General features: G+C 42.6%; 1 protein-coding gene across 1 annotated transcript in view; it reads left to right on the top strand.

Annotated features, from left to right (window-relative positions):
* Positions 1-15,111, top strand: part of glis3 (GLIS family zinc finger 3) — a gene marked incomplete at both ends in the record, with an annotated part of 23,728 nt that continues 8,617 nt past the window's right edge. Inside the window, 6 exons of the mRNA XM_080755598.1 lie at positions 1-388; positions 2,977-3,175; positions 3,317-4,481; positions 12,090-12,251; positions 13,012-13,122; positions 14,782-15,023. Coding sequence (XP_080611724.1) covers positions 1-388; positions 2,977-3,175; positions 3,317-4,481; positions 12,090-12,251; positions 13,012-13,122; positions 14,782-15,023 — 2,267 coding nt within the window. The remainder of the gene's footprint in view (positions 389-2,976; positions 3,176-3,316; positions 4,482-12,089; positions 12,252-13,011; positions 13,123-14,781; positions 15,024-15,111) is intronic.

Here is a 15,111-nt window from a genome sequence, read left to right on the forward strand (position 1 = left end):
ATGAATGGAAAAGGATGCCAACTCCTGGTGTCTCCCTGTGGTGTGCCCCCATCATTGTGCATGATGACAAGGCACCAGTCGCCATCCATCAGGATGCCCATGCATAGTGCTCTGTCTCCCCAAAGGGCCGACCTTAGTTCTTCCACAGGTATGGATAAAGCAAGAGGAGGTGCTATCCATTCCTCTGCCTCCGGGAAACAGCTGGGTGGGAATGCTGTCGTCTTCCCAGCACTGAGCCTCCGCAGGCAGTTGAGTAACTTGAGTACAGGGAAACAGCCATATTTGTCAAGCGCTTCACCTTGCCATCAAATGTCTACTCTTCAGCCTCCCTCCCACACAGTGACAACTGCCATCCAGACAAGACTGGGCGTCTCTGATAGTTTCAAAGGTAATGCTTCATTCTCATATCAAACTCATAATCATCTATAACTAGACTGGCTCCCGGCTGACGGCTGTAGAGCACCTAGTCAGTAACGATGTAAGTTGGAGATCCATACCCCCAGATGCAATACCCGTTGTACCTGTGTCAGAGTACCCGTTCCACCCATCTGTCTCCCTTTTATGCCCAGTTCCATGGAGTTCTGTGTCAGTCATGACCAAATATGGAGTGTTGTGATGTCAGAAGAGGCCAGCTCCATATGGACCCTGGGCAGGGGGCCCTGTCCAGAGCCTGGCAGAGGCCTTTTGTGACAGTTCTGGACAACTGTGGGTCCGACCGGCTCGACACCGGGCACTGCACTCCCTGTGGCTGTGTGGAACACGTGTGTCGAATTTGGTGGGGCGAACAGACAAACAGACGTACAGAGGCATGGTGCATTTTTAGCCTAGTTAAAATAACAGATGTACCAGCTCACAACACACAGCTTGGATGTGTAGACATGAGCTACAAGCTCCAGTTGGGAGCTTGTAGATCAAACCCAGAAGAAAGGAAGGAGACAAAAACAAAACAAATCAATCTCAATCTCTGATGCAGAAGTACACGTGTTCAACCTAGTGAAGTACTGCTTTAACCTTCTGGGCTACCACTGCAATTCAGTAATGTTTGGATCGAATCCGTCCTTGCTCCCTGTGCTCGAGCACCAATCTCAGAACCTCATCGATTAGACGGGCATCTTCTAATGATGGATACTGAGATTATGAGGTGGTTTCCATCTCATTACTAGCATCCTCTTTTCTGCCGTTATAGCCTACCGGCCAAGAGATGAGTCATTGTTTAAATTAATAACAGAATGTGGTAAACAAGGTATATTTGTCTGTTATTTGGACATTCCCACATCATATGTACATAATGTTGCGATGGCTTTTTGCAGACATAATGAACATAGAGGTAGAGGACTTTGTAGAGTTTTGATTGATAGATCTCCACCTTTCATCTTTCCTTTAATCCACCCGACACTGATTGACATACTGTATACGTCACCATCGAAAGCCGTCTCTTACCATACTTAACAATACTACTTTTTTACCTCCAAAAACTAGGTACGTAGCAAATAGCTAAACCTAATAATTAAATATTTCAAACGTTCTTTCACAGAGAAGCTAAGATTTGACAGTTTGTAGCGGTCGACAGTACTTGCGCGCTCTGCTTGCGCACTAGTAGGCACTCGACTGAGTGCAGTTCTAGTTGGACTCTATTTCTGGAGGTTGCACGGTGGCAGGCCCTCAGTCAAATCTGATGATTTTGTTGAGAGGCTTCCGTCTAATTGGACTCTATTTCTAAGCAATTTCCCAAACGTTCATGAGCCAGATATTGCTACGATTCTAAAGAACAATCCGATGTTGTGGTGTAGGGAGAACTCTCCCTAGAAGTACAACTCACAATACAATTCTTAATGTTAAATTTAACTTTAGTTTTAACTATTTCAATAATCAGTATGTGACTGTGCCGATTTACATGCACATCTTCATACTTCACTTCCTCTCAATGTGGCCCTCCCATGCCTACAGTCCCCTCCCTAAACTACTTGTCCTCTTATTTATAGATAATTAACCAAGCATAAAGTTTGTCCCTAAATTCTCAACAGAGGAGAGAAGCAGAAAGAGGAGAAAAGCTCATTAGTGATTAACAGAGCAGAAAGCTTCTCTGGCCTGCTCAGGTCTGGACAGGGATTTCAACAGTCTGCAAGCCTCTGGTGAACCACACAAAATCTGTTGCATTTGTTGTGGTTTCTATTATGGCGTGTCTCCTTGTCAGGTCATTGTTATGTAACCAGGGTTTCCATGTAAAATCTGAAAGATAGTGCTCCTTTGACAACATCGTGGCCTGTTCCCAGTTGAATCATTGAGACTTGACAAAATATGATGCCTAGTGATACTACTGGCAAGAAATACTATTTCTATTATTTAAATTACAAAAATGGTTTAAATTAGCCTACATTAATCTTGTATGACATCAGTTCTAGCTGAAACATTAGATCATTGGCAGTGTGAATAAACAGGCAATAAAATAAATTAAACGGTACTAGTGTGTTACACACCCATTAATATTTCTACAAATGCCTTCTAAATCAATACTTCTCACACTTTCAAGTGTTAACATGTTCAAAAATAGCAGATGTACAAGCTTGGCGCGCTGTGAACTTTTATATCTGCTATTTTTGAATAACCAATTCTAAAATCTAAAACACAGAGGCTTTCCCGGGTTCTAATAAGGGGGGCTGCCTTTATTAGAACCCTCCCGTCCGACCTCCTGTTACTATAATACTGAGGTTAGCGACCTACGTGGCTGGTTAAGACTGAGGAGTGGCCGGTTAAGACTGACGTTAGGGTTATCGACCTACGTGACCGGTTAAGACAGCTGGTTAGGGTTTGGATTCTGCCCGGGTTTGGGAGTGTTGTTAATCCGTCAGACTAACGGGAGGTCGAAACAATGATATGTTACCCTGTCACCACCACCACTCCTACTACTCTGCCTAAGCTGTCATGTGGAAGTTGAGTTAGTGAAATCTGACAACTTTTTACCTTTGTGTCCAGCAGGTAATTGTACACCAGGGCCTTCCATGAAGGTGTGTGGCCAGACAGCCAGTGCTAACTTGAGGGTGTCCAGTAGTCCCATGGTTGTCCAGAGTATGGGTTCAGCATCACGGGTAACAGGCCAACTTTTTACATCAGGTCCGCCAGCAACACACACCACCGTACATCCACAAGGTGTTCCTCCACCACACACTGATGCCAGGTTGGTAAGACTTAAGTATGATTTATACATAACCAAGTATAGATCAGGCATTATGTTTCTAAGTGCTATTAATAAACGTGCACACTCCAATGGCAGTGTATTTGATGCTGTCATTAAACACTGAAACTGCTTGTATTTCAGATCCTTGATGTCCAGAGAATCTCTAGCCTCCACTACCCTCAGCATAGCTGAAACACAGTCGATGTTGAGTGGCAGACAGGACTGGAGCTATGGCTATCGCATCCTTCCTCCACTAGGGCCACCCCAAGGCTATACCCAGGCCAGTGAGGGCGGAGAACATTTCAGCCTTTCCCCAGGCACTGCCATGTCTGGTACAACAGCATCAGGCGGCACCAGCAACTCAGCCTCTCTGCCTTCCTACCTCTTTACGGGTGATTCAGGTAGCCCCAAACAATCTTCACGTTCTAAGAAGCGAGCCCTCTCTTCGTCACCTTTATCAGATGTCATGGGCATCGATTTCAACTCCATCATACGCACCTCACCTACCTCACTGGTGGCATACATTAATGGTTCCCGGAGCTCTCCGGCCTCACACTCCACCAGCTCACCTGTGCAACCCGAGGTCTACGGTCACTTCCTGGGTGTGAGAGGCCGCTGCATTCCCCATGTCAACACCCGCGGCCTCCCAGGGTCTTTGATGGCCCTGGCACCACTGACAGAAGACCGGTCTGGGGCTGAGTGTGACCGCATGCAGAGGCTGGAGGAAGGTGGTGCTCTGGAGAGTCAGATGGCTAACATGGTGGTGGAACATCAATGTCTCCCAGAGGAAGGAGTAATGTTGGACAAGACCTGTGCAAGTCAAGTGCATCACATGGAGCCTACCAACAACCTGCAACCTTTGCTACAATTACAACCAGCACTGTCAACAGTTATACGATCATCACCTCCTCCCCCCCAGGGCCCACCACCGCCCTACCACGCTCACCAAAACATTCACTTCAACAGGCATCACAGACAGATACAGACTCCATCCCATAACCCCCATTCCCAAGTCCTCAGACATGGGGTCAGCGTCTTACCCCAAATTCCAATGCTGGAGGAAGAGGAAGGAGAGCTGGAGGACTATGGAGGGCATGGCTGTAGATGGCTGGACTGCAGTGCTGTTTGTGACCAAAAGGAGGAGTTGGTAAGGCACATAGAAAAGATTCATGTGGACCAGCGCAAAGGTGAGGAGTTCACATGCTTCTGGGCGTGGTGTCCACGCAGATTCAAGCCTTTCAACGCACGGTACAAGCTTCTCATCCACATGAGGGTCCATTCAGGAGAGAAACCCAACAAGTGCACGGTACCCATCATTATCCATTTCCTGTGTCTTTTCGTGCAGTTATCTTACACACTATGTGGATACTCTATATACAACATAGTAGAGAGATTCATGAAGACTTAAGTACAGTTCTCAGTGTTTCTTAACAGCCTTTGAGCCTCAAAATAATGTTCCAAAGGTGGCTCCAGTTTGTGTTCACTGCATCTATGTATGGGCAAGGTTGCAGTATGCAATGAATACACAGAAATGCACCTACTGATAAATCAGGGGAATGACAGAAACAAGCCAACTCTACTCCCATCAGCATCCCATGTCAAAACATTTTTAGTTTATTATCATGTCAAGTGAAGATGCAGTTCGTTTAAATGTATCTACCTAATTATTTTGGTTGTTCAGAACTTTGACTCATGGATACAGGTCGCTTTAATGGTCGTTCAGCTGAAGTGGAAGTCATCTTGAGCTGGAAAATTAACACAGTAGTGGAGTCTGTGAGAGGGGAAGAACAGATTCTAAAGAGCGTGTGGGGGGGGGGGGGGGGGTGCCTGGGTGTTACGACAGATCTGGCAGGAGCTTGGGGAGGCTGAAGCTTAGAATCTGGAAAGATTTTGACAACATAGAAGCAGGCAGGGGGTTAGGCAACAACATGAATGACCAGTGTGTACATGTTTGTACAGGCTTATGTCTCAATGAAACCTTCATAAGACGCATCACACAATGCATCTTAAAGATATGGCTTGTCCTTTTCCCAACTATAGCAATGGGCTAAATTAGTGGAACTGTGAAACTGACATGGCAGTTAACTCAATTATGTAGTTATTAAATCAGCACAAAGGCAGCCTAGCACTTCAGATCTGGCAGGGCCCCAGTTGTTTTCCCGTCTCTCCGAGAACCGTCCAGCTGCCCCTAGGCCTGTCAGCAGGAGAGTGTCTGCCAGGTCATCCTCTGACAAACTTGGCCCTTCTTCTGGGAAGGTGATGCCCCCTAGACTGGCGTTACTCGTCTCTGGTCTGGTTCTGTAGCCAAAGGCTTTCAGTTAAATTAATCGAAAGCTGTTTATTAATGGGCCTGCCTCTGATGTGTTTTTAGCTTTATTTGTCTGGGAAAGTGATTCAACAGGAAACCAATTCTTCCCAATAATTGACAGTATGTAATTATTATTATTATTATTGATACTAATTTGGCCTGTTGGCAGCATTAGTGAGGTACCACAAGATTTCATGAAGAGATGGTGTGCACATCCAAATCAATTGGGTTCATAATATGCATGGCAAAGGAGTAATCTTTTCTATATATTGAATTTCCTTGTGGGTTAGTGGACGGTAGCAGTCACAAACGTAATATGCCCATATATGGAGACAACTTTAAACTTGATTTAAAGGATGAATAGTGGCTTAAAATATATACATATCAATATCTACAGTATAGACGGTGGGCGGCACAATTACCAATGTAACAATGCCATATGGACAACTTTAAACTAGGTTGGCAGGCCACAAAGTAGTCTGAACATCTATATGTGAAGGCCCGAACATCTAGTTACAAAATGAAGGCATCTAGTTACAAAAATAACTGATATTCCACACACTGGGCCTGATTCATTAAAAAGAAATACGCCACCGTTACACTGTGGTGGAAACAGATATCGTATTTATCCGTCCGATCAAGCTACGTTGAGATGACGTGTTATTCAGAGAGCGGTGTGTACCACAGGTGCGCTGGCGTATCGCAGGTGTATGTCATACTGAATGCAGTGGGTGCAAAGTGATCGGAAAAGCACCCGACAACCTCATTTGCATTGATCCACGCCCCATATCGCACCATAAAAGGCTTCAAGCATGACTCAGCAGACAGCAGTTTAGTCTGTCAAAAAAAGAAAAAAGGCTTTGCAGCCGCAGATTATGCGGCTTCACAGCCGCGGTCAATGCATGAATATAGCCCGCACTCTATTAATATGTCCACAACGGTGCGTGCTCCGCTGCTGAAACAATATAATTATAATTTATTTAATTAAGTTCGGGACCAAGGCGGGTGCTGCACTCATACCTTTGCACTTTGCAGTCAGAGGTAAAACATAGGCTATCCTATCCGATATTTAAAATATCGGATATATGTCAATGCAAAAGTCGTCTTTTGAGAGAGAGAGAGAGAGAGAGAGAGAGAGAGAGAGAGAGAGAGAGAGGAGAGAGGGAGGGGGGCATGGCTTGCGCGATAAAGAACAGTACAAGCCTATACATTCATAAGTGAATAATTGGGATCCTCGATCTTGTCTGAAGAATTTAAGAAATTATAATCCAGTGAGTTTAGCCAGTGAGTTAAACTATTCTGTGTGTGGCATCCATGCATGTGATCAATATCAATACATGATTATAAAGTCTGTCCTTCATATTTGCAAGCACGGGAGCAGCGCATGTGGAGCTGCGGAGCGGACCGTTGCCCCGTCGGCTAGAATGCTGTCGGAAAAAAGGCCGCCTCCCAGGCTAATGTGGTCTTCTATTTTTTATACAACAGGGCTATATAGCCCATTCATTTTCCAATGTGAATCGGATCGGCAGCACGCTGCTGTCACACACACACACACACACACACACACACACACACACACACACACACACACACACACACACACACACACACTGCGCACATACACACACACACACACACACACACACACACACACACACACCGACCGACAGTCAACTGACTCAAGGAGCTCCGTAACAAAACAATTTCAATAGGCCTGCCGCCTACTGCAGGCATTACTACACTAAACAATGTTGGATTCGTAGTGCAGAATGCAGATAAGCCTATGTTCTTATTATAATTGTGAGTTTGTTTTTTAACATGCGCGAGAGCCGATCTACAAGCTCACAACCGTTGCACTGCGAGTAGAAAGCTGTCAAGTGAGAAGCGCAATCGCGCATGCTATAGTAATATCCTAATGAATAAATAAAAAGGTGTCGGGCTTGCAGGGGCAGTTGCTGTATGGGGAAATGCATGCATTTAGGCATACAAGTGCACTCAGCTTTTATTATATAGGCTATCATTTATTTTGTGCTGATCGACCAATAGGCTATGTCATGGGGACACATGCCTACATATTTTATCTGAGATTTGGGAACAATTTATTGATTCAGCATGAAGACTAAAGCCTTCTGAATAAATCTCACGTGTATGCTTCCGCAAATGTCTCCCGTCTGGGCCGTCTCCGCCACCTAAAGACGTCCCGTGGGAATTGACGGAGTTTCCGACCAACGTACGTGAGCGTCAAGTTCACGGCCATTTCCATGAATTCCAAATTAATGTGGGAAATCCACGTAAATGCCTTTCCGCTAGCTTCACGTCATGTTATCACCGTAAACGCCGTTGTGAATCAGGCCCAGTAGTGGACTGAAACTACGTGAATAAATGAATGAAATATTGAGTTTTATTTTTGTACCACATAATTTGAGTATTTTCTCATTTCTATGGTATGCTCATGGAAAGTAAACTGATGATCTCAGAATATACAAATTATGTTTAGGTAAAAGACCAACCATTCTTCATTCACCAGTCAAATATTAACTGCACTCACACCCTGCAGTCGACCTTTTGTACCAAAATACTAACTTATTAGTTGGACCCAGCTCTGTTGCTATGGCCCTCAATCATTGGATGAGTCTGTTTATTATGAATCATGCACTTACAAGAAAATTATTTAAGCATATTTCCACTATCCCTTTCTAAACATAGAATAGATAGAAAGTAACATTTAGTAGTATTTGTTTCATCTTTATTTTATGTTATTCTGGCAGTGAGTGTGTGCGTGTGTGCATGCATACGTACATGCGTGTGTCTACCGTCCAGGGATAATATCGCAACTGATTGGACCAATCAGCTCCACATTTCTTGTGCATGCTACCAGTAGGCCAAGGAAGTTTAATTCCCAGAATATTTTTCACATATTGTGAAAAAATTTCCTCAATGGAGGTCATGCCATGCCATTATTAGACCCTATCTTGTTTTTACCAAATGAGATATTATAGTGGTTAAATATCTGCAAATGACAGAGGTCAGAGTATCCCTGATGAGAAGCCATCAGAATCTCAGAAATCAATCAAGCAAAACGTGTAGATACTCGGAGAGAAACACTTGGTCAGGCAGCTTGAACAGAAACCACGTAGCAGACCATATAATTATCGTAGAGGTAGAGTCCAGCTTTCGTAACGCAGGATTGGCAGGTACAAGAGCATGATGAATGGCAAATGATCCATGAGTTTCTGAACAATGACGAGGCTTTGGTTACACAGCAAACATGCAGGGCACGCACAGACTTGCACCTGTCATTTCATAATCTGTTTAATGATGATTGAACACTTTATTAACACATACTTGACTCCTATGGTGTTAATAGACTACCATATCTGTTATATGTGATTATATCTGTTATATTGAATCACCACATGGATAATCTCTTATCTAACTGTCTGTCTGTCTGTCTGTCTGTCTGTCTGTCTGTCTGTCTGTCTGTCTGTCTGTCTGTCGTGTCGTGTTCTAAAAATGGACCTGTAACAGTTACTAGTTACGGAGACATACAGTAGCACTGACAGTGAAAGTTCCGTTTCCTGGTTCACAAATTGAACACTTCTCTGTGGTACTTGACCCTCTGAAATCAGTAAAGTACTGGGATGGTGGTTTGGTTGATGAATGTTGAATGTTGAATGTTGAAATGTGAACCCCATCGTATATGATTGAATTTTCATTCAAGGATATACAGTAATATTTTTATCTGCTTTGATATTCAAGTCCTGCTGATGCCAAGGAGATTTAATTAATTTAATTAGTTTACCATGGATATTGATATACCATGGGTTTTGATTGTATAAAAATAAATTTTCATCACTGCTGAGCTAACACAGTAGGCATATATATTTATATGCACGCACGCATGCACGCACGCGCGCGCGCACACACACGCACGCACGCACGCACGCACACACACACACACACACACACACACACACACACACACACACACACACACACACACACACACATACAGTATGCACACATGACATTCACCCTGTTCTGCCAAACAATACAGTATGAACAAAGAAAAGAAAGTCAGATTGTTTTACTCCCACATTTTCCTTCAACAAAAGTCATATTTGATTTTCTTTTTTAAGAGCAAACAGAACAAATGAAATTCTCTGAAAGTGCCATAAAAGAGTGTGATGAGGTCTTTGTTTGTTTAGAAACTATTGAAGATAATGTGAAAACTAGAGCTAATTTTATGGCAGTTGGTGTGCTTTTGGACAGTGGAGTGAGAAGAGAGCAAGGCCAGAGAGGAAGAATTGAATGCACACGTACATGTTAATGTCAAAACAAATTCCTATGTGTGTACACACATGAAGGTATCTGAATCTGAAGGAGGTGATGCTATGAACTGTATGCAACACAGGTCACTGGGCAGGAATATAACCAGAGACGACTCAGCCTATGCATGCAAAATGCTGTGATTGGCCAGTCTTGACTGGCCAATCAATGCCTTATAGTGCCTTGGCAGATGCCATGAAACTCATTGTATCCCCTATAATAGAGTCTATACATTTATGGAAGGATGAATGTTATTTCTTAAACATGTAACTTTCTAATTTTGTGGGACATAATATGCTATATAGTTGTTAAAAAGTTACATAGGCTAGTGCTGCTTTAATATAAAAAAGGTAATAAAAGTCAAAAGTACAGGTATTAGGAAATGTGCTTGATAAATGACGGTATAAGGATGGAAGAGAAAAAGATTAGAAATCACTGACCTCAGAGCAAGACAGTGGGCTGCTCCATGGGGACCAGACTGACTGCTGGCACTGACTCAGGATCAGTCATTGTTTACCGAGAGGCATGCATGGGCGCTTGCCAAGAGCTGTCAGACGCTGGCTGTGGCATTGAGCTTCACTGAGTATCCATGTTGCTGCCTTTTCAGACCAATGAAACATCTAAAAAGCCTCTACGCTTTATGAGAGCTTCATTGAGCTTCGATAGAGACAGACAGAAACAGTGAAAGAAGAGAGCGAAAGAGTGCTGACATACAGCCACCCCCATGGCCACTGTCTGGAAGTCTCCCAGTTCTATTTGTACTTTGATTCAGAATAATTATTTATCATTTTCCCTCTGCCTGTCTATATATATATTTTTATCTTTTGCTATCCAGTTTTGGATGTGTTGCTTATCCTTTTCATTCCACCATGTTTTGGAGTTGTCAGTGTACTTTTTGTGCCGAAGAGCATTACAGACAGAATACACAGGCTTGTTTATTTCTCTGGTACCACAATAAGAATCTTTGAGAATATTTTCCAGAATTCCTTTAGTACTGTACTGTACTGTACTGTACTGTACTGTACTGTACTGTACTGTACTGTACTGTACTGTACGTATGAGATAACAGTGATACCAAGATTGAAATAACCATTCTTGTACATTCTGTGGCATAGATATGGACCCCCTGGAACCCCCACCAGGATACCGGGGGTCCCTGGACCCCTCGTTGTGAACCGTTGCTCTACAGGATGGTTGTTTTTGTCTTCTGTAGGTCTGGCTTATCATTCTTTTTTTTTAACACAGATGTTCCCAAGAAATATCCTAAGCACGCTAATTGAATAGGAAAGAATGACAAGCATTTGTCATTGGAATTCAAGTAGTAAGATATTAAAGGAAGCTTAATTTTAGTTTGGACCTTTTCACTGGTTAATGAAGAGGTAGTGGTATGTAAAGAATCCAGTTCTGGAGGAAGAATAACAAAACCTGTCATGGTCATTGACCTATGACTCTCCCCTATGAAGTTTAGGACATTCCAACCTCCCGTGACCAGAGAGAGGGAGAGAGAGAGACGCTGGCTGTACAGTAGGAAAGCATGATGATGATTCACATATTTAAAAAATGAGGTCACTGTAATGGGGGGTGGTAATGAAAGGTGGGCTGCTCTGCTGACTTGCATACCCAAAGAACATGGGTAAGGGCAGTAAATGTGTGTTGTATTTATAAATATACGGTAAACGGTAGTTATTCTTCAACTTCAAGATTATTGTCACTTCACAAGTTTGCAGGTGTAAAAGATAGGGTGGAATTACTTTTCGAACAATCTAACAACAATCATAAGTCATAAGATTAGAGAAAGAAACGATGGGGAGAAAAGTCAAATAACAGGACAACAATAGTACATTTTTAAAAAAGAAAATAAATGAGGCCTGCAGCATATCGCAGTCTCTTGTTGACCCGTGTTCTACTCTATCCTGTAGAGATCATATTGTCTGTCTGATTATCATTAATGTATTCAGAATATTGTTTCATGCATTTGTTTGGTTAGATCAGCAGCAGCTGTCAAGAACAGGTGATGCAATTTATTTCCCTGTGCATAAACACTGACTCCTGCTGGTTACACGGACCACAGCCAGAAATGCCTACAATGTATTGGCAAAATAATCCTGATGTTTTTTGCAGATATTTTATTACATTTTTATGTTTAAAGCCTTTTACGATGATCGAAGGCTGCAGATTCAACCTGCGTTTTCTGGGGACATCTACCTATAAATGTACTGTAGTACTGCCCATGTGTAAAAGTGACATTTTGTGTGTGCATTGTTTGTGTCTTTGCAGTTTGAGGGCTGTAAAAAGGCCTTTTCTCGGCTAGAAAACCTGAAAATCCACCTGCGTAGCCATACAGGGGAGAAGCCATATGTGTGTCAACACCCTGCGTGCCACAAGGCTTTCAGCAACTCCAGTGATAGAGCTAAACACCAGCGCACCCACCTGGACACAGTAAGCATCCGGCATCTCACATCCCAAATGCATGTGGGAGTCCATGCATGCCTCTTCTTTGGTCATTCATTCATATCACAGGTGGGGATATGTTTGATCTCTTCTCCTGGTCTGACTGAATCAAATACTTGCATCTACTGTCTGTCTGATATGTTTATTACGATTGATAATATGACAGCTTATTAGTCCTGAAGTCTAAGAAGAAATGGCACCCTTTTCACATTGGCTTATTATAGCACCACCAGGAGGCCACAATTACCTACCTGACCTGGCGAGGACCTGTGCTCCAAGGAGCACCTTTTCAAGTTATATTTGTTGAGGGGCGCTATGCCCAGATTTGAGTGTTTGTGTGAACACAAACATTAGTTTGTGATTGCTGATCACTTGTGATTGGCTGATCACCCCATAGCGATGACGCCAAAAGTGATAGGCCGAAATGACTTTTGTGATGATTTGATTGGCTGAGCGCGGAATGTGATGTATGATGATAAGAGCGCACCTCACTTCACACAAGTGTGATATTTATTTAAAAAAATACTAACGAACCCTTCTCTCATGTGTATATCAATATGTAAATGGACACTGATGTATTCAAAGTGTGTGTGTGTGTGTGTGTGTGTGTGTGTGTGTGTGTGTGTGTGTGTGTGTGTGTGTGTGTGTGTGTGTGTGTGTGTGTGTGTGTGCGTGCGTGCGTGCGTGCGTGCGTGCGTGCGTGCGTGCGTGCGTGCGTGCGTGTTTTCTTATGCCTGTGGTGGTTTAGAAGCCTTATGCATGCCAGGTCCCGGGTTGTGTAAAGCGATACACTGACCCCAGCTCATTGAGAAAGCATGTGAAATCCCACTCTTCCAAAGAGAGACAATTGCGCAAGAAGGTAAGGATTACTCTAGCTGCAGTATATGTACAGACGTTTACTTATTCCTGGTTTGATTCCCAGAGAGACGGACCATTTTCTGCATGCCAATCCTCTACTGTCTCCCCGTGTTTCTTGTCTCTCTCCACAAATAGCCTACCTTTCAAATAAAGGCTCAGGAAATCCCCAAAATATATCTTTTATACGACCAAAATAATTGTATTTTATATAGGGTACTGTGATTTATGTACAATTCAACAATAGTACGGACAATTCAACAAATTTGGAAATATCAGATCGGCAAGCTCACAATGTGTCACGGTGTGATGCGTTGTGAGCTAATAGATCTGCTGTTTTGTCTATTCCCTCCATTTTCTCCACAGTTGAGACTGTTTAAGGGGTATTTATGTGGCTCCTGTGTGATTGATCTTGGTGAGGTTAAATTGCCTCCACCATCTGCTATTGCCACAGTATTTGGTCAGTGTAGCACAATGAAGTTAAGAGATTGTTGTGTGAGAATAAAGTGTGTTAGCTCTCATTTCAGTGAAGGTTATGTCGCCATAGATACAGTCACAGAAGATTGTTACTAAAAACAGTAACATTTGATAAAGTCTCCCACTTGCACAGCTTCTTTCAGTAATATGTTCAAAGTGCTCTTCATACTTTTTCATATTAGTTCATGTTCTGAACGCTCTAATGCATTTTAGAATAGTTTCTTACAGTAGTACATGCAAATTGGTTCTGTAAACATCTTTGTGTTCATGTTATTTTTATGTCTGCAAAAATACTGGAACAATCTTTATGGGCTTTCACTTCAGTTCATTTTGACCTATTACTTTGAAAATAATAAATTGCTTGACCAAATGCAATGTTACAGTAATATCATACTGGAATTTTAATAATCTGAAAGATTAGAAGGCACACAATCCAAATGTAAACAAAACGGAAGCCACACCACCAAGATTCTATCAAGATTTGAACAACCAAGTTGATTTTAATAGAAGGTCTAATCATTTCCTTCAGTTTGACTGATAACATTTCCATCCTTTTTCCTCTCTTCACATTTAGCCAGATATCGCAATTGTATAGTTCATTAACTGAAATCTGGACACTACATCACAAGACTGGTCCAGCCATTACAGTCCACAAATTGTCAATCAAGTGTCATTTGCAATTTCAGGAAGAGTTAGAATAGGGAATAGAGGAGAATAAATAAGAAAGCAACACAAAACTCAGAACAAGTCATAACAGGAACTTCAAGGCACAGTCAAATAATACGATATATGATTAAAACAGCAATGGATCAATAGCACAAAGGCAGACGTGCTCATATCCTCATATCCATAAAAATAGAAGCAGGTAAAAACAAGTATTGTAATTTATTATTACTTATATTATTACTGTGTGTGTCAGAGTAGAGGGGAGATATGAGTTAGTGGATGATTGCTAATGTTGTGTGTGTGCGTGCGTGCGTGCGGCGTGAGTGAATGTGCACATGTTTAGACAACATCTCTTTTCCTTCCTTTACTCTTATTGTTTCTCTGTTGTTTTTAATTATTGTTGTTGCAAAGCTCTTTGTAACTAGTAACTACTGTTATTAATATTTTATCATTTTTGTGTCACGCTGCTCTCAACAATAACCATGATGTTTTCTTTTTCTTTTTTATGCTGGGTCTCTAGCTTCGATCCATTGTTGATGTGACCCAGGAAGCGCTGACAGACTGCTTGACCATCCATCCCCTGCAACCAAGCCATTCCCCTCTGGAGATGATTGACAGCGCCTTGGACCCGTCCTGCAGCGCCTCCCATGAGCCATGCTCTGGTACTGTACATACAGTATGTTCTCCTCTAGGCCTCAGAGCCTCCCATGAGCCATGCTCTGGTACCTACAGTATGTTCTCCTTTAAGCCTCAGAGGCTGATGTTCAGGATGACAACAACCCAAATCCGATCCGTTTGATTCATCCAGATTGGAATCAGATTGGTTTTCATCAAGTCTGAACAACAGCGA

The sequence above is a fragment of the Protomyctophum bolini genome (assembly GCF_963924005.1).
Source record: "Protomyctophum bolini genome assembly, chromosome: 22".
Taxonomy (NCBI): Eukaryota; Metazoa; Chordata; class Actinopteri; order Myctophiformes; family Myctophidae; genus Protomyctophum; species Protomyctophum bolini.